The sequence below is a fragment of the Pristiophorus japonicus genome, chromosome 19 (genome assembly GCF_044704955.1).
Source record: "Pristiophorus japonicus isolate sPriJap1 chromosome 19, sPriJap1.hap1, whole genome shotgun sequence".
NCBI lineage: Eukaryota > Metazoa > Chordata > Chondrichthyes > Pristiophoridae > Pristiophorus > Pristiophorus japonicus.
Window position 1 is genome coordinate 81,695,346 of NC_091995.1, and position 18,101 is coordinate 81,713,446.

Genomic DNA, 18,101 nt, shown 5'->3' on the forward strand with positions numbered 1-18,101 from the left:
AAACCACTCCGACAAAGTCAGCACTGTGGGAGCACCTTCACCACACGGACTGCAGTGATTCAAGAAGGCGGCTCACCACCACCTTCTCAAGGGGCAATTAGGGATGGGCAATAAATGCCAGCCTTGCCAGCAGCGCCCACATGCCATGAACAAATAAATAAAAGAATCTCCAAGAGGCACTTTCACACAGAGCTCAATCTGCAAGACACAGCGCTTGATGTTTGTGCGTGTGTCTACATGGCAGTGAGTTAGGGGCAATACCAACAAGATGGTACCTTCTGCTTTACCCTCCCATAGTCCCTCCGTGCCCTTTTATGCCCACATGTCCATGGTGGTGCCTTCCAAAACAGTTTAGGACTGGTGTGATTTCTGAGCCTTGCTCCAGTTTGGATCTATTCTCTTGTATCACGAGCCATCGTCTCATTCAAGTAGCGAAGTCTTAAGATGTTGTAAGTTGAAGGAGTACATCCACAGTGACAGACATGTGAGTAATGTATTCTCTTCTTTGCTTAAGAATTCATAGCAATACATTCAAATTAAGAACTAGTTGGTTTATTCGCAAAGGTTTAACACTACACATTACCAGTTCATCCACCAGGCTCACAACCACCTGCCTCATCGTGGATCCCCTGAACCCAACTGGCTGGGGTTTTATTGAGTCTTGTGAACATCATGTGATTGGCTTAGCCACTCCCAACTCAACAACTCTACAACTATTTTAATTCTAACTTTAAATCAAGTGCCCCCTTTTGGCGAGGGCACTAGAACTCATAAATTTCCAAATAAAACTTTAACGGAAACTTAGATCAAATTAAAATTTAGTTGCCAGAGGGTGATGATGCACTCCAGTTCCTCCGGCACCTACCTCTCGTGGAAGACCACGCGCATACCGATGGACATCGCGTGCTCCATCTCCAGGGACAGCCTGACTCGGATGTAACCGCAGAAGAGAGGCAGGCAGCCGGGCTGAATGACCCCCTCGACGGCCTGCTACCTGGACCTTGGCCGTGCCCAGGAGCAGTCCTAGGAGAAGGCCCTCCGACCAGCCCGCTCCCCTCCGCACAGGGTGTCCAAAGATGAGGCGTGTGGGACTGAAGTGCAACCAGAGTTTGAGGAGCAGCCCCTTCAAATATTGGAAGAGGGGCTGCAACCTCGTACATGCAACATAAATATGGAACATGGGCTCTTGCAGACTGCAGGAATTACAGCCGGTCCTGGGAGTCCGCGAACCTACTTAAAAACCTATTGCATGGGACTGCCCCATGCACCATCCTCCAGGCCAACTCCTGCGTAGAGAGCCCTCCATTGGGGACCCCCGCCTCCTCCGGACGGCAAGGTGATGTCAACATCGCTACAAACCTGTGTGCATACATTACACTGTGCCCAACGTCCAACACATCCTTGGTGTCAGTGAGTGACTGTACATCACGATGCCAGGCTGTGTTACGATGAGTTAATGTGTGAAGCCCTTGGGAGGTGTGTGTATGCCAAGGGCTTCCAATTGTAAACTGCCACTTGAATGTGCGTCCTGCTGAAGTCTGGGGGCGCTTGACATGAAATGAAAGAGTTATCAGGTTGTGTTTGGGGCTGGTGTGTTGGGGCATGGTCTGGGTGGAGCGGTAATGATGGAAGAGGTTTATGGGCAGCAGGCAGTTCAGAGAAGGTTCACTCGGTTTGATTCCTAAGATGAAGGGGTTGTCATATGAAGAAAGGTTGAGCAGGTTGGGCCTAAATTGGAGTTTAGAAGAACGAGAGGTGATCTTGAAACATATAAGATTCCGAGGGGGCTCGACAAGGTAGATACAATGAGGATGTTTCCCTTCGTGGGGGAATCTAGAACTAGGGGGCATAGCCTCAGAATAAGGGGTCACCCATTTAAAACAGAAATGAGGAAAATTTCTTCTCTCAGAGGGTTGTAAATCTGTGGAATTCTCTGCCCCAGAGAGCTGTGGAGGCTGGGTCATTGAATATATTTCAGGTGGAGATAGACAGATTTTTGAACGATAAGGGAGTGAAGGGTTATGGGGAGCGGGCAGGGAAGTGGAGTTGAGGCCAAGATCAGATTAGCCATGATCTTATTGAATGGCGGAGCAGGCTCGAGGGGCTAAATGGCCGACTCCTGCTTATGTTCTTATGTTCTTATGTTATGACATGGCTCATAGAACTGTCGGGTGGTCTAATTTGGCCAGATTGTGCCAGCCGTTCCCTGCCACTGCGTAGGCCTTGCAGGAACCGCACGCAGAGATCGGCCTTGCCAATTCCTGCCAGGCGTGGTGCTTCTGCCACCCTCCGAGGAGAGTTCCCTCTAGTGGCGAACAGGGAGAGCTACCTCACAGCGTCTCGTGTTGCACCACCTCCTCCATACCAGTGACCCAACAAGGGATCAAAGAAAGAAAGACTTGCATTTATATAGCGCCTTTCACGACCTTAGGATGTCTCAAAGCGCTTTACACCCAATTAAGTACTTTTTGCGTGCAGTCATTGTTGTAATGTGGGAAACATGGCAGCCAAGTTGCGCACAGCAAGCTCCCACAAACAGCAATGTGATAATGACCAGATAATCTGTTTTTGTTATGCTGGTGGAGGGATAAATATTGGCCCAGGACACCGGGGAGAACACCCCCTGCTTTTCTTCGAAATAGCGCCATGGAATCTTTCTCATCCATCTGAGAAGGCAGACGGGGCCTCGGTTTAATATACTCATCCCAATGATGGTACCTCCGACAGTGCAGCGCTCCCTCAGCACTGCACTGGGAGACACTGGATGGGTCACCCACTCCATTGTGTGGCTCCATGCAGGTTTTTTAAAATGTTTTTATTATTAATTCTTACCCTCATCCCTCTCTCCCAAACAGTCTTGACAAAAACTGCCACAAATGTAAAATCCATTTACGTTCTGATGCACAGTATTTGCCTCATACGCAGCACATTATCTTGAAAGGATCTCAGCCATTTAAATTTGATCCTCGTCCTTTAAAGTTTGCAGACCTGTGGGGCTAAGGAGGGGTCCTCTGCCCCGGACCCCTCCTTATCCCAGAGTGAGCCCCCGCCTGCAGGTACAGGCTAGGTCGGGTACTCGTATTTAAATTGTCCGACCCCGGAGAATTGAGCAATTCACCGATTATCCAGGCTTCACTCCGCTGGGACCAGAAAATCTACTCTTCCATGCCAAATAATTGCTAATCCTCTAAATATGAAGTTACCGCTCTGCTTTATGCTGTGCTGGTCTCCCCATCAAGCACGAAAAAATATTCTTGAATATGGTGATATACAGCACAGAAACAGGCCATTCGGCCCAACAGATCCGTGCCGGGGTTTATGCTCCACACCAGTCTCCTCCCATCCCTCTTCATCTCACCCCATCAACATATCCTTCTATTCCTTTCTCCCACATGTGTTTATCTAGCTTCCCTTTAAATACATCTCTGCTATTCCCTGTGGCAGCGAGTTCCACATTCTGACCACTCTCTGGGTAAAGAAATTTCTTCTGATTTCCTTATTAGTGACGATCTTACATTTATAGCCCCTAGTTTTGGTCTCCCCTACAAGTGGAAGCATCTTCTCTACGTCTACCCTATCGAACCCTTTCCTAATCTTAAACACCCATCAGGTCACCCCTCAGCCTTCTCTTTAATCGAGAAACGATCCCCAACCCCTATTCAGTTCTAACCTCTCACTTCGCATGGTTTTAGTTAGGGCCCAGTAACAAATCATGGCAACACACCATGGGTAGAATTTTTGAATTCGCACTCTGGACGACCAAGCCTTTTTCAGGCTGGCAGCTCATATTCAAGAGTTTGGGTCTGAAATCAGAAAACCCCACAGAATTTCCCAACCCTGCGTCCTCCTCACACGGTTGATCAACCAGTCTGTTCTGGGCTCCAGGAAGTAGAATAGCCAAGACTGAGGTATCAGAGGGCTGTGCCTTTTATTCAAATCCCTCCATGGCCTCGCCCCCTCCCTATCTCTGTAACTTCCTCCAGCCCTACAACCCCCCCCACCCCACCCCACCCCGAGATGTCTGCACTCCTCCAATTCCGCTCACTAAAGCATCCCCAACTTTAAGCGTTCTACCACTGGCGGCCATGCTTTCAGTTGCCAAGTCCCTAAGCTTTGGAATTCACTCCCTAAACCTCACTACCTCTCTCTCCTCCTTTAAGATGCTCCTTAAAACCTTTTGGTCAACTGGCCTAGTATCTCCTTATGTGGCTTGGTGTCAAATTTTGTCTGATAACGCTCCTGTGAAGTGCCTTGGGGCAGTTTTACTACATTGAAGGCGCTATATGAATGCAGGTTGTTGTTGACTGGCGAGGCCCATGGAACCGTAGTTCAGCTTGAGCCACCATCCACAGACGAACAGAAAAAGACAGCTGTAAATAACTTTCTGACGTTGCGTTGCTGGCTTGTAACTCAGCCTCAGCTTTCAGCCCAACATAGACTCCTGCAATCCATTACCTGCTGCTTCTGCCAAGGTTTTCATCTCCTTTTCCAACACTTCTGTAAAAGCAAAGAAAAAGACGGAGCTAATTAAAGTCAGTGGCATTTTGTTACAGAGGGAGCAACAAAAGGTAATCCCTGGTGTCAGAGAGAAGAGCTACGAGCGACAACTTACAGATGAGCCACTTTGGATGGTTTGACCACCTTACATAAGAAAGAGGAGCAGGAGTAGGCCTTTCTGCCCCTCGAGCCTGCTCCGCCATTTAATAAGATCTTGATTGACCTGATCTTGAGCTCAGCTCCACTTCCCCGCCCGCTCCCCATAACCCTTCACTCCTCTATCGTTCAAAAATCTGTCTATCTCCACCTTAAATATATTCAATGACCCAGCCTCCGCAGCTCTCTGGGGTAGAGAATGCCACAGATTTACGACCCTCTGAGAAAAGAAATTCCTCCTCATCTCAGTTCTAAATGGTTAACCCCTTATTCTTAAACTATGCCCCCTAGTTCTAGATTCCCCCACGAGGGGAAACATCCTCTCTGCATCTACCCTGTCAAGCCCCCTCAGTATCTTATATGTTTCAATAAGATCCCCTCTCATGCTTCTGAACTCCAATGAGTACAGGCCCAACCTGCTCAACCTTTCATCATGTCAACCCCTTCATCTCAGGAATCTCTGAACCTTCTGCTCCATTACTGCGTCCCATCACTATTTAACCTCGGGATGTCTCAATTAATTCAGGACAACAAGAAATTGCATTTATATAGCGCCTTTGACATAGTAAAACCGCCCCAAGGTGCTTCGCAGGAGCGTTAACAGTCAAAAAAGAATTGACACTGGGCCATCAAAGTAGGAGATATTAGGACAGCTTGGACAATGCGGTAGGTTTAAAGGAAGATATTAAAGGAGGAGGGAGAGGTAGAGAGGTCGTTTAGGGAAGGAAGTCCAGAGCTTAGGACCCAGGCAGCTGAAGGCTCGGCCACCAATGATGGAGCGAAGGACCATTTTGATGGATAATGAAAGGTGACCCAAGACAAAACTTTAAGATACACAAGGAAAAGAGGGTCCAGGCTCAGAGTTGGGAAGGGCACATGTAGGACTGAGGTTGGTTAGTATTCTTTACCGAGAGGGTGATTAATGGCTGGAGCAGGTTGTTCGGGAGAATGGTTGAGACCAGGACACTGAACTCATTTGAAAAACAACTAGATGTTGTAATGGGAAGAGAGTAGGGTTGGTGTTTTGGAATCAAAAGGGCTGAAGGTCCCTCTTCACCCAAAACAATTGTGCAATCTCAAAGTAGGATAACAGCAATGTACAATGAAAGGACCATGCTGATCACAGTGGGTCAAAAGCTCGCAGTGCGTTATAAGTAATAGGCAAGCCAATTGCTATTTTAGTGACGCATCAACCCATTTGTTTTATTTTCATTAAGAAGTGGAGAAGAATATCATGCCCCGTGTTTGTTACTAGTACCGTACAGCAGGATTTCAATCCCCCTCTCTTCCTTTCATGTAGTGCTGTATGCTGTACCTGTTCATGACATTTTAATGATCTATGTTCCTGTACCCCCAAGTCTCTTTGGACCTCCACTGTTTTTAGCCTTTAACCATTTTGAAAGTACCCTGTTTTAACATTTTTAAGTCCAAAGTGGATGACCTTACATTTGCCTACATTGAAATCCATTTACTACAGTTTTAATCTATCGATATCCCTTTGTAATATTTCATCGACACTGCCGCCTATCTTTGTGTCATCGGTAAATTTGAATATGTGGCTCTCGATGCCATCATCTAAATCATTAATAAATACTGTAAATATTTGCGGCCCCAATACAGATCCCTGCAGGATACCACGAATCACATCCTGCCAATTAGTGTACCTGTCCATTATTCCTAATCTCTGTCCCCTGCCGCGCAGCCAATATCCTAACCAGGTCAATAACTTGCCCTCAATTCCATGGGCTTCAACTTTAGTTAACAGTCTCTGATGTTGGACTTTATCAAATGCTTTCTGGAAGTCCATGTAAATAACATCCATAGACATTCCCCTGTCCAACAGACAATATGGGAACAGTAGCATAGTGGTTATGTAACTGGACTAGTAATCCAGAGGCCTCAACAAATGATCCAGAGACTTAAGTGAGCTCATAATACCACTACGACAGCTGTGGAATTTAAATTCAGTTAATTAATTAAATCTGGAATTAAAAACGCTTGTGACCATGAAACTTGTTAAAAACCTTCAGGGAAGGAAATCTGCTGTCCTTACCCGGTCTGGCCTATATGTGATTCCAGACCCACAGCAATGTGGTTGACTCATAGCTGCCCTTCTGAAATGAACTAGCAAGCCACTCGGTTGTACCAAACAGCTAGGAAAAATATCACACGGACTGCAGCGGCTCAAGAACATAAGAACATAAAAATTAGGAACAGGAGTAGGCCATCTAGCCCCTCGAGCCTGCTCCGCCATTCAACAAGACCATGGCTGATCTGATCTTGGGCTCAGCTCCACTTCCCTGCCTGCTCCCCATAACCCTTAATTCCATTATTGGTTAAAAATCTATCTATCTGTGACTTGAATATATTCAATGAGCTAGCCTCAACTGCTTCCTTGGGCAGAGAATTCCACAGATTCACAACCCTCTGGGAGAAGAAAATCCTTCTCAACTCGGTTTTAAATTGGCTCCCCCGTATTTTGAGGCTGTGCCCCTAGTTCTAGTCTCCCCGACCAGTGGAAACAACCTCTCTGCCTTAATCTTGTCTATCCCTTTCATTATTTTAAATGTTTCTATAAGATCACCCCTCATCCTTCTGAACCTCAACGAGTAAAGACCCAGTCTACTCAATCTATCATCATAAGGTAACCCTCTCATCTCCGGAATCAGCCTAGTGAATCGTCTCTGTACCCCCTCCAAAGCTAGTATATCCTTCCTTAAGGAGGGTGACCAAAACTGTACACAGTACTCCAGGTGCGGCCTCACCAATACCCTATACAGTTGCAGCAGGACCTCCCTGCTTTTGTACTCCATCCCTCTCGCAATGAAGGCCAACATTCCATTTGCCTTCCTGATTACCTGCTGCACCTGCAAACTAACTTTTTGGGATTCATGCACAAGGACCCCCAGGTCCCTCTGCACCGCAGCATGTTGTAATTTCTCCCCATTCAAATAGTATTCACTTTTACTGTTTTTTTTCCCCAAGGTGGATGACCTCACACTTTCCGACATTGTATTCCATCTGCCAAACCTTAGCCCATTCGCTTAACCTATCTAAATCTCTTTGCAGCCTCTCTGTGTCCTCTACACAACCCGTTTTCCCACTAATCTTTGTGTCATCTGCAAATTTTGTTACACTACACTCTGTCCCCTCTTCCAGGTCATCTATGTATATTGTAAACATTTGTGGTCCCAGCACCGATCCCTGTGGCACACCACTAACCACCGATTTCCAACCCGAAAAGGACCCATTTATTCCGACTCTCTGCTTTCTGTTAGCCAGCCAATTCTCTATCCATGCTAATACATTTCCTCTGACTCCGCGTACCTTTATGTTCTGCAGTAACCTTTTGTGTGGCACCTTATCGAATGCCTTTTGGAAATCTAAATACACCACATCCATCGGTACACCTCTATCCACCATGCTCGTTATATCCTCAAAGAATTCCAGTAAATTAGTTAAACATGATTTCCCCTTCATGAATCCACGCTGCGTCTGCTTGATTGCACTATTCCTATCTAGATGTCCCGCTATTTCTTCCTTAATGATAGCTTTAAGCATTTTCCCCACTACAGATGTTAAACTAACCGGCCTATAGTTATCTGCCTTTTGTTTGCCCCCCTTTTTAAACAGGGGCGTTACATTAGCTGCTTTCCAATCCGCTGGTACCTCCCCAGAGTCCAGAGAATTTTGGTAGATTATAACGAATGCATCTGCTATAACTTCCGCCATCTCTTTTAATACCCTGGGATGCATTTCATCAGGACCAGGGGACTTGTCTACCTTGAGTCCCATTAGCCTGTCCAGCACTTACCCCCCTAGTGATAGTGATTGTCTCAAGGTCTTCCCTTTCCACATTCCTGTGACCAGCAATTTTTGGCATGGTTTTTGTGTCTTCCACTGTGAAGACCGAAGCAAAATAATTGTTTAAGGTCTCAGCCATTTCCACATTTCCCATTATTAAATCCCCCTTCTCATCTTCTAAGGGACCAACATTTACTTTAGTCACTCTTTTCCGTTTTATATATCTGTAAAAGCTTTTACTATCTGTTTTTATGTTTTGCGCAAGTTTACCGTCGTAATCTATCTTTCCTTTCTTTATTGCTTTCTTAGTCATTCTTTGCTGTTGTTTAAAATTTTCCCAATCTTCTAGTTTCCCACTAACCTTGGCCACCTTATACGCATTGGTTTTTAATTTGATACTCTCCTTTATTTTTCTTGGTTATCCATGGCTGGTTATCCCTTCTCTTATCGCCCTTCTTTTTCATTGGAATATATTTTTGTTGAGCACTATGAAAGAGCTCCTTAAAAGTCCTCCACTGTTCCTCAATTGTGCCACCGTTTAGTCTGTGTTTCCAGTCTACTTTAGCCAACTCTGCCCTTATCCCACTGTAGTCCCCTTTGTTTAAGTATAATACACTCGTTTGAGACACTACTTCCTCACCCTCAATCTGTATTACAAATTCAACCATACTGTGATCACTCATCCCGAGAGGATCTTTTACTAGGAGATCGTTTATTTTTCCTGTCTCATTACACAGGACCAGATCTAAGATAGCTTGCTCCCTTGTAGGTTCTGTAACATACCGTTCTAAGAAACAATCCCGTATGCATTCTATGAATTCCTCCTCCAGGCTACCCCGTGCGATTTGATTTGACCAATCGATATGTAGGTTAAAATCCCCCATGATTACTGCCATTCCTTTTTCACATGCCTCCATTATTCCCTTGATTATTGCCCGCCCCACCGTGAAGTTATTATTTGGGGGCCTATAAACTCCGCCGACCAGTGACTTTTTCCCCTTACTATCTCTAATCTCCACCCACAATGATTGAACATTTTATTCATTAGAGCCAATATCGTCTCTCACAACTGCCCTGATATCATCCTTTATTAACAGAGCTACCCCACCTCCTTTCCCTTCTTGCCTATCTTTCCGAATCGTCAGATACCCCTGTATGTTTAATTCCCAGTCTTGGCCACCCTGCAACCACGTTTCTGTAATGGCCACCACATCATACCCATTTGTAATGATTTGTGCCATCAACTCATTTACTTTATTTTGAATGCTGCGTGCGTTTAGGTAGAGTGTTTTAATACTAGTTTTTAAACCATGATTTTTAGTTAGGACCCCTCCTGCAGCCCCTTTATATTCAGTGACCCTTTTTGTTTCTTGCCTTGGGTTTCTCTGCCCTCCACTTTTACTCATCTCCTTTCTGTCTTTTGCTTTTGCCTCCTTTTTGTTTCCCTCGGTCTCCCTGCATTGGTTTCCATCCCCCTGCCATATTAGTTTAACTCTTCCCCAACAGCACTAGCAAACACTCCCCCTAGGACATTGGTTCCGATCCTGCCCAGGTGCAGACTGTCCGGTTTGTACTGGTCCCACCTCCCCCAGAACCGGTTCCAATGCACCAGGAATTTGAATCCCTCCCTACTGCACCACTGCTCAAGCCACGTATTCATCTGCGCTATCCTGCGATTCCTACTCTGACTAGCACGTGGCACTGGTAGCAATCCTGAGATTACTACTTTTGAGGTCCTACATTTTAATTTAGCTCCTAGCTCCTTAAATTCGTCTCGTAGAACCTCATCCCTTTTTTTACCTATATCGTTGGTACCAATGTGCACCACGACAGCTGGCTGTTCACCCTCCCTTTTCAGAATGTCCTGCACCTGCTCCGAGACATCCTTGACCCTTGCACCAGGGAGGCAACATACCATCCTGGAGTCTCAGCTGCGGCCGCAGAAACGCCTATCTATTCCCCTTACAATCGAATCGAAGGCGGCTCACTATCACCAAGGGCAGTTAGAGATGGGCAATATATGCCGGCCTTGCCAGCGATAAAGGAATAAAAAGAGTTGGGAACCACATATCCATGATATTAATTTGGGAAGAGTTGGAAAATGTAACAAACACAAATGAAGCATTTTTTCTATGGTTGTTATTAATTCTCCCTTATTCCTTCTTGCTACTATGGAATCTTGGCCTTTATTATAAAGGGGATGGAGTATAAAAGCAGGGAAGTCTTACGACAGTTATACAGGGTATTGGTGAGGCTATACCTGGAATACTGCGTACAGTTTTGGTTTCCATATTTAAGAAAGGATATACTTGCTTTGGAGGCAGTTCAGAGAAGGTTCACTAGGTTGATTCCGGATATAAGGGGGTTGATTTATGAGGAAAAGTGAGTTGGTTAGGCCTCTACTCATTGGAATTCAGAAGAATGAGAGGTGAGCTTATCGAAACGTATAAGATTACGAGGGGGCTTGACAAGGTGGATGCAGAGAGGATGTTTCCACTGATGGGGGAGACTAGAACTAGAGGGCATGATCTTAGAATAAGGGGCCGCCCATTCAAAACAGAGATGAGGAGGAATTTCTTCTCTCAGAGGGTTGTAAATCTTTGGAATTCGCTGCCTCAGAGAGCTGTGGAAGCTGGGACATTGAATGGATTTAAGGCAGAGATAGAGAGTTTCTTAACTGATAAGGGAATAAGGGGTTATGGGGAGCGGGCGGGGAAATGGACCTGAGTCCATGATCAGATCAGCCATGATCGTATTAAATGGCGGAGCAGGCTCGAGGGGCCGTATGGCCTTCTCCTGCTCCTATTTCTTATGTTCTTTCCACAAAGTGCATACATCAGCCTCCCAGCCCAACATCACTGTTGGGATCACTGACTGACTGCCGATGTGCAGGCAGTATGAGAACTGAAAACTAGTCAGAGGGTGAAGTCACTTCACGCTTTGGTCGAGCTGAATAAACAGTTGCCACTTTGTGCACCTCTCCTCCATCCAATGTTTTCTTCCCCTAATCCACTGGAGCTTGCTGCAGTTTCTCCAAACCCCAGCATGCTTGGTGAGCCACGCTCCCATTTTATTCAAGCTCAAGGTAATAATACTATGAGGAGCAGAATATTTAATTGGGTTGAGGTCAGGAACGGACCGACTGAAGGTGAAACTGCGATGTAATTCCAGCACGCACTGCCATTCTACACAGGCTGGCTTAAGTTGTTATTGGAGGCAGGCAAGATGAAAGCCCATTACTGACAGTTGAGCCATAACAAGGGAGCAGAAGCTTTAATTTAGAGCCAGGCCACTCAGGGGTGATGTCAGGAAGCACTTCTTCACACAAGGCCTTCTAGAACTCTCTCCTTCAAAAAAGCTGTCGAGGCTGGGGATCAATTGAAAATGTCAAAACTGTGATTGAGAGTTTTTAGTGAGGCAAGAGTATTAAGGGCTTCCACAGGCGTTCCCACCAGGGGGCGCTACGGGGCACTAAGGGTCAGGCTCGAGCCAAATATCGAGCCAGTGTCGCAACCAGGTGCGTTGCACACCGGCTCGCTACTTCCGGGCAGTAATGCTCCGCGCCCCCTGCTGAAACCGGCTCCGAATGTCCCGGTGGGGCGCTGGAAGCTGGCCGGCCACCCGGAAGTGTTTACTGCTGCTGTTGCCGTCCCTCAGGCCACTAACAGGGGCGACAGAAGACCGAAAATCCCGTCCAATATCCTTAATACCTTTAATAACCTTGCCCAACAGGGAAGTATCTGAAAACACATTTTGAACCAATGATGTGAATCTACTAACTGGTTACGGCAGTTGATTCTGGCCGTATCTGATAGTCCTTCGATTCAGCCGTCTTGAAGTATTTGTTGAGCGACGACTTTACCAAATCCTCGGTCAGCTTCTTCCGTTGCTGAGCTGTTACTCGAAAATCCACCCAGAAATAGGACAGGAGGCTACCTTTACTGTTAGAACAGAAGTCTATTTGTGAGAGGCTTGACTTGTGAGCAACATTAAATAGTAAAAGTTTCATTTGTAATCCTGTTCATTCCTTGCCCCGGAATTAATCAACTTAAGGTCTGAACTTAAAAGTAGAGAAACACTTGTTTTATATAATATGAACAACAACAACAACAACTTGTGTTTATATAGCGCCTTTAACGCAATAAAATGTCCCAAGGCGCTTCACAAGAACGTTTTCAGACAGAATTTGACACCACGCCACATAAGGAGATATTAGAACAGATAACCAAAAGTTGTGGTCAAAGAGCTAGGTTTTAAGGAGCATTTTAAAGGAGGAGAGAGGGGGTTCGTGAGGTTTAGGGAGGGAATTCTAGTGCTAGAGGCCTTGGCAGCTGAAGGCACAGCCGCCCATGGTGGAGTGATTGGAGAGAGCCGGCACAGGCTCGACGGGCCGAATGGCCTCCTCCTGTGCTGTAACCATTCTACGATTCTACCTGGGTTGAGCACCGCCCCAGATGGTTTGAGCCGAGCTGCACTTAAAGGTGGGAAGAGAAGAAATGTAAGGAATGAAGGCTTTCTTACCCAAAAGTGAAGACCTTCGATTTATTGTAATACGATTTGATGTCTGACGAGGTGAAAGCTTCTTTGATCTAAAAGAGAGGCAGGGATGGCACAGTAGCATAGTGGTTATGTTATTGGACTAGTAATCTCGAAGCCTGGATTAATGATCTAGAGATGTGAATTCAAATCCTATCCTGGTAGCTGGGGAATTTAAATTCAGTTAATTAAATGAATCTGAAATAAAAAGTAACAGTAATGGTGACCCTTGTTCATAAAAGCCCACCTGGTTCACTAATAACCTTTAGGGAAGGAAATCTGCTGGCCTATATCTGACTTCAGACACATGGCATAGAAAATAGGTGCAGGAGTAGGCTATTTGTCCCTTTGAGCCTGCACCATCATTTAATATGATCATGGCTGATCATGCAACTTTAGTACCCCATTCCTGCTTTCTCTCCATATCCCTTTAGCTGTAAGGGCCTTTTGAATATATCTAACGAACTGGCCTCAATAACTTTCTGTGGTACAGAATTCCACAGGTTCACAATTCTCTGAGTGAAGAAGTTTCTCCTCATCTCAGTCCTAAATGGCTTACCCTTTATCCTTAGACTATGCCCCCTGTTCCCCAACATCGGGAACATTCTTCCTGCATCTAACCTGTCCAATCCTGTCAGAATTTTATATGTTTCTATGAGATCCCCTCTCATTCTAAATTCCAGTGAATATAAGCCTAGTCGATCCAGTCTTTCTTCATATGTCAGTCCTGCAGTGTGGTTGACTCTTAACTGCTCCTCTGAAATGGCCTAGTGAGCCACTCAGTTGTACCAAACTGCTGTGATAAAAGTCAGCACTGTGAGAGCACCTTCACCACACGGAAAGCAGCGGTTCAAGAAGGCGGCTCACCGCCAACTTCTCAAGGGCAATTAGGGATGGGCAATAAATGCTGGCCTTGTCGGCAATGCCCACATCCCAAGAACAGGAAAAGAAAATTTGCAGCGACTCAGCGAGACACTTTTACCGTTGCAAGATTTCTTCATGTATGTCATCCCAGTCAGGACTGATGGACCAGTCCGCGGTCACGGGGTGGGAGTGGGGAAGACATTCGACTCACGGCTGTCTGACTTGTGCCTGATAGACAGACGGTCAGGAGCAGAAAATCGAAGCTCAGTAAATATTGGGGCCAGTAGTTCTCAGTCGTGGGCGTGTGGAAAAAAAACAACTGTGAAAAAAAAACCTGGGTGTCATGGTACATCAGTCATTGAAGGTTAGCATGCAGGTACAGCAGGCGGTTAAGAAAGCAAATGGCATGTTGGCCTTCATAGCGAGGGGATTTGAATACAGGGGCAGGGAGGTGTTGCTACAGTTGTACAGGGCCTTGGTGAGGCCACACCTGGAGTATTGTGTACAGTTTTGGTCTCCTAACTTGAGGAAGGACATTCTTGCTATTGAGGGAGTGCAGCGAAGGTTCACCAGACTGATTCCCGGGATGGCGGGACTGACCTATCAAGAAAGATTGGATCAACTGGGCTTGTATTCACTGGAGTTCAGAAGAATGAAAGGGGACCTCATAGAAACGTTTAAAATTCTGACGGGTTTGGACAGGTTAGATGCAGAAAGAATGTTCCCAATGTTGGGGAAGTCCAGAACCAGGGGTCACAGTCTGAGGATAAGGGGTAAGCCATTTAGGACCGAGATGAGGAGAAACTTCTTCACCCAGAGAGTGGTGAACCTGTGGAATTCTCTACCACAGAAAGTAGTTGAGGCCAATTCACTAAATATATTCAAAAGGGAGTTAGATGAAGTCCTTACTACTCGGGGGATCAAGGGTTATGGCGAGAAAGCAGGAAGGGGGTACTGAAGTTTCATGTTCAGCCATGAACTCATTGAATGGCGGTGCAAGCTAGAAGGGCTGAATGGCCTGCTCCTGCACCTATTTTCTATGTTTCTATGTTTCTATGTGTCGCAGTATTCAAGACCGAGATCGATAGAGTTTAGGACATTAAGAGAATCAAGGAATTATGGGGATCGGGCGGGAAAGTGGAGTTGAGGTCGAAGATCAGCCATGATCTTATTGAATGGCGGAGCAGACTCGAGGGGCCGAATGGTCAACTCCTGCTCCTATTTCTTATGTCCTTAGAAATAGGATTGAAGTTTAAAAGGTTCAAATATAGCCAAGGATTGCTGCTGATATATAATTGCACTACAGCATGGCCTAGCAGGCCCAGGCTCCATTTTATATGGGCGGGAGTGTTGTGGCATTGTGAAATTCCGGGGAATTCCCGCGAACACCTGAATGATGTGGGCGGGGCCTCGTTTTAATATAATTAACTGACAGGTACTGCTGGGGCTCCGAATGGTCTGAAATCTGATGCAAGGGATCAACCCCCGATTATGCCAATGGGTCCTGCGCACTTTACGTCTCCTAATTGTCGAAAGTGATCCGATAATCTGCCCCCCAATTCCCTTCGGCAGACTCTGCTTGACAGCAGCGATATCGGCCCTTCAAACTTTAAAACTGGGGAACTATCAGTTGAAAAAAAACAAATCTAAAGGATGCATTTTGATAAGCTCACCGTTTTACCGAGATCCTTCAATTCTGTTTTAAAATCTTCCGGAGATTTGGAGTCAAAATCCTTGTTCAATACGTGCAGGCGGCCCACATACTGTACTCCGAACTTCGGGTTGTCGATTTCTGGCTTTTCGACTGAGAAGGAGATTAAAAAACAAAGCTTTGGTTAGGCTGTCGTTGGACTGAGCCAGCTGTCCTGGCTCGATCAAGGCTGCCCACAATGCTGATGAACTTTGCCCTGTTCCAATGCCAGATACCGACGCAGCCTTCCGACAATCTGAAGCCTCACAGGCACCAAACAAAGTCCTGCTCTAAAATGAAAAGGTGGAAATATTTGAGGGGAGATTTGATAGAGGTTCAGAATTAGGAGGGTTTTTTGGCGGAGTGGATAGGGGGAGACTGTTTCCAGTGGCAGGAGGGTCGGTAACCAGGGGACACAGATTTAAGACAATTGGCAAAAAGTCCAGGGGGAAATGATAAGAATTCTTCTTACACAGCGAGCCATTGTGGTCTGGAATGCACTGCCTGAAAGGGCGGTGGAAGCAGATTTAATAGTAACTTTCAAAAGCGAATTGGATAATTACTTGAAAAGGAGAAGGTTGAATGGTGATGGGCAAAGAGCAAGGGGGCTTTGACTAACTGGATAGCCCTTTCAAAGAGGCAGCGCAGACACAATAGGCCAAATAGCCTCCTTCTGTGCTGTAGGGTTCGAAGACTCAATGATTTATCCCACCCAGGTGTCAACCATGCCTCAGTGGGTCGCACTCTCACCTGTCAGCCAGAAGGTTATGGGTTCAAGCCCCACTCCAGAGATAATCCTGGCTGACACTCCCAGTGCAGTACCAAAGGAGTGCTGCACTGTTGGAGGTGTTGTCCTTTGGATGAGATGTTAAACAGTCTGCTCTCTCAGGTGGACGTAAAAACTCCCATGGCACTATTTAGAAGAAGAGCAGGGGAGTTATCCCCGGTGTCCTGGCCAATATCTATCCCTCAAACAACATGCACTGCAACAGATTATCTGGCCATTATCACATTGCTGTTTGTGGGAGCTTGCTGTGCGCAAATTGACTGGCGCGTTTCCTACATTTCAAAAGTACTTAATTGGCTGTAAAGCACTTTGGAACATCCTGAGGTCATGAAAGGCGCTATATAAATGTAAGTTGCTGTCTATTGTTGCCGGAAAATACTTTTACATTTTTGAATCTGAGAAAAATAAATTTGAACAAATGACTGTGCTGTTCCAGTGACTGATGGGTGAATGAAGGGAACAGTTGAGGCCTGGGTCGCTGCCCACTGACTCCGTGCATGAAAGGGCGATCATGTTGCCGTAAGGACAGGATTGACTTTGGATGTGATACTCTTTACAGTCAATAATGTTGATGACACCCAGGGGCTGAAACTCATCTGAGACTATGCTTGATAAATTGATGGATTGCTTACTCGGCAAATGTATGTTTGCATTCTTTAACTCACATCTAGAAACGAAAAGTATAATAATGAATAGTCATCCATTGGCTGGTCTATCGATCTAGAAATCCCACCACGGCAGCTGGGGGAAATTAAATTCAGTTAATTAAATGAATCTGGAATATCTGCTAGTAATAAATGTGAGGTTATCCACTTTGGTGGCAAAAACAGGAAGGCAGAATATTATCTGAATGGCGGCAGATTAGGAAAAGGGGAGGTGCAATGAGATCTGGGTGCCATGGTACATCAGTCATTGAAAGTTGGCATGCAGGTACTGTCATGTATTCAACCAGCATTGTAACCCATGTATAATCTGACCTAAGTTGTACACTGTGAGAACAATGACCACTAGGTGAGAGACACTCCTAACCTGGACCTTCAGGTATAAAAGGGGAAGCTCCACCCACCTTCATCACTTGAGTGCTAAGGAATAAAGGACAGGACACAGACTGACCTTCTCTCAAGCATGGGCCTCGTGTGCATTTATACTGTATAGTAAGGACGTATCAATGGCGACGAGAAACTGGGATTTACACCACGCGAGCATGGCCACTAGCAGAACAGACGAGAGGTACTGTGTTAAGGAATGGTTGGGACAGAGATTCAACATTGTTAAAGCAGCACACAGTTCTCCAGGCAGACAAGGACAATCGGGCATGCCCCAACATGTAGTCGAACCCAGAGGAGGAGTTCGACAGAGACAATGGCAAGCTGAATGGTGAATCACGCCATTGCAAGGGAGAATGCGACCAGTAATGGGGCCATCAACACCTGTTAATGGTGCACTCAATGACAATAACAGGGGCAGTCAGGGACGATTGACTGGCAAGGGACCTTTTGTTTCAAACAACAGCTCATGTTGGAGGCGTGGAGGCACACACTCAGCCGGAATTTGCAGAGATGAGCAAAATACCTGCAGAAATTGCAGAAGTGAACGCTGGGGGAAATCGCTGGAAGCAGAAGTTCAGCGAGTTCATGTGGAGTACGTATACAGTTCATACACCAGGACACCACCGATAATGATAAAAGTGCTCCTCAATGGCATCCCAGTATCAATGGAGTTAGACACGGGTGCCAGCTAGTCCCTGATGGGTATCAAACAGTTCGA

The 18,101-nt window shown here is 46.0% G+C and overlaps 1 protein-coding gene across 1 annotated transcript in view; it reads right to left on the reverse strand.

Moving 5' to 3' along the window:
• The window catches only part of LOC139230273 (transmembrane protease serine 6), a 195,293-nt gene that overhangs the window by 153,836 nt on the left and 23,356 nt on the right, over positions 1-18,101 (reverse strand). The window contains exons 3-6 of the mRNA XM_070862101.1: positions 15,531-15,661; positions 12,979-13,046; positions 12,238-12,398; positions 4,456-4,497 (exon numbers count right to left, since the gene is read on the reverse strand). Coding sequence (XP_070718202.1) covers positions 4,456-4,497; positions 12,238-12,398; positions 12,979-13,046; positions 15,531-15,661 — 402 coding nt within the window. The remainder of the gene's footprint in view (positions 1-4,455; positions 4,498-12,237; positions 12,399-12,978; positions 13,047-15,530; positions 15,662-18,101) is intronic.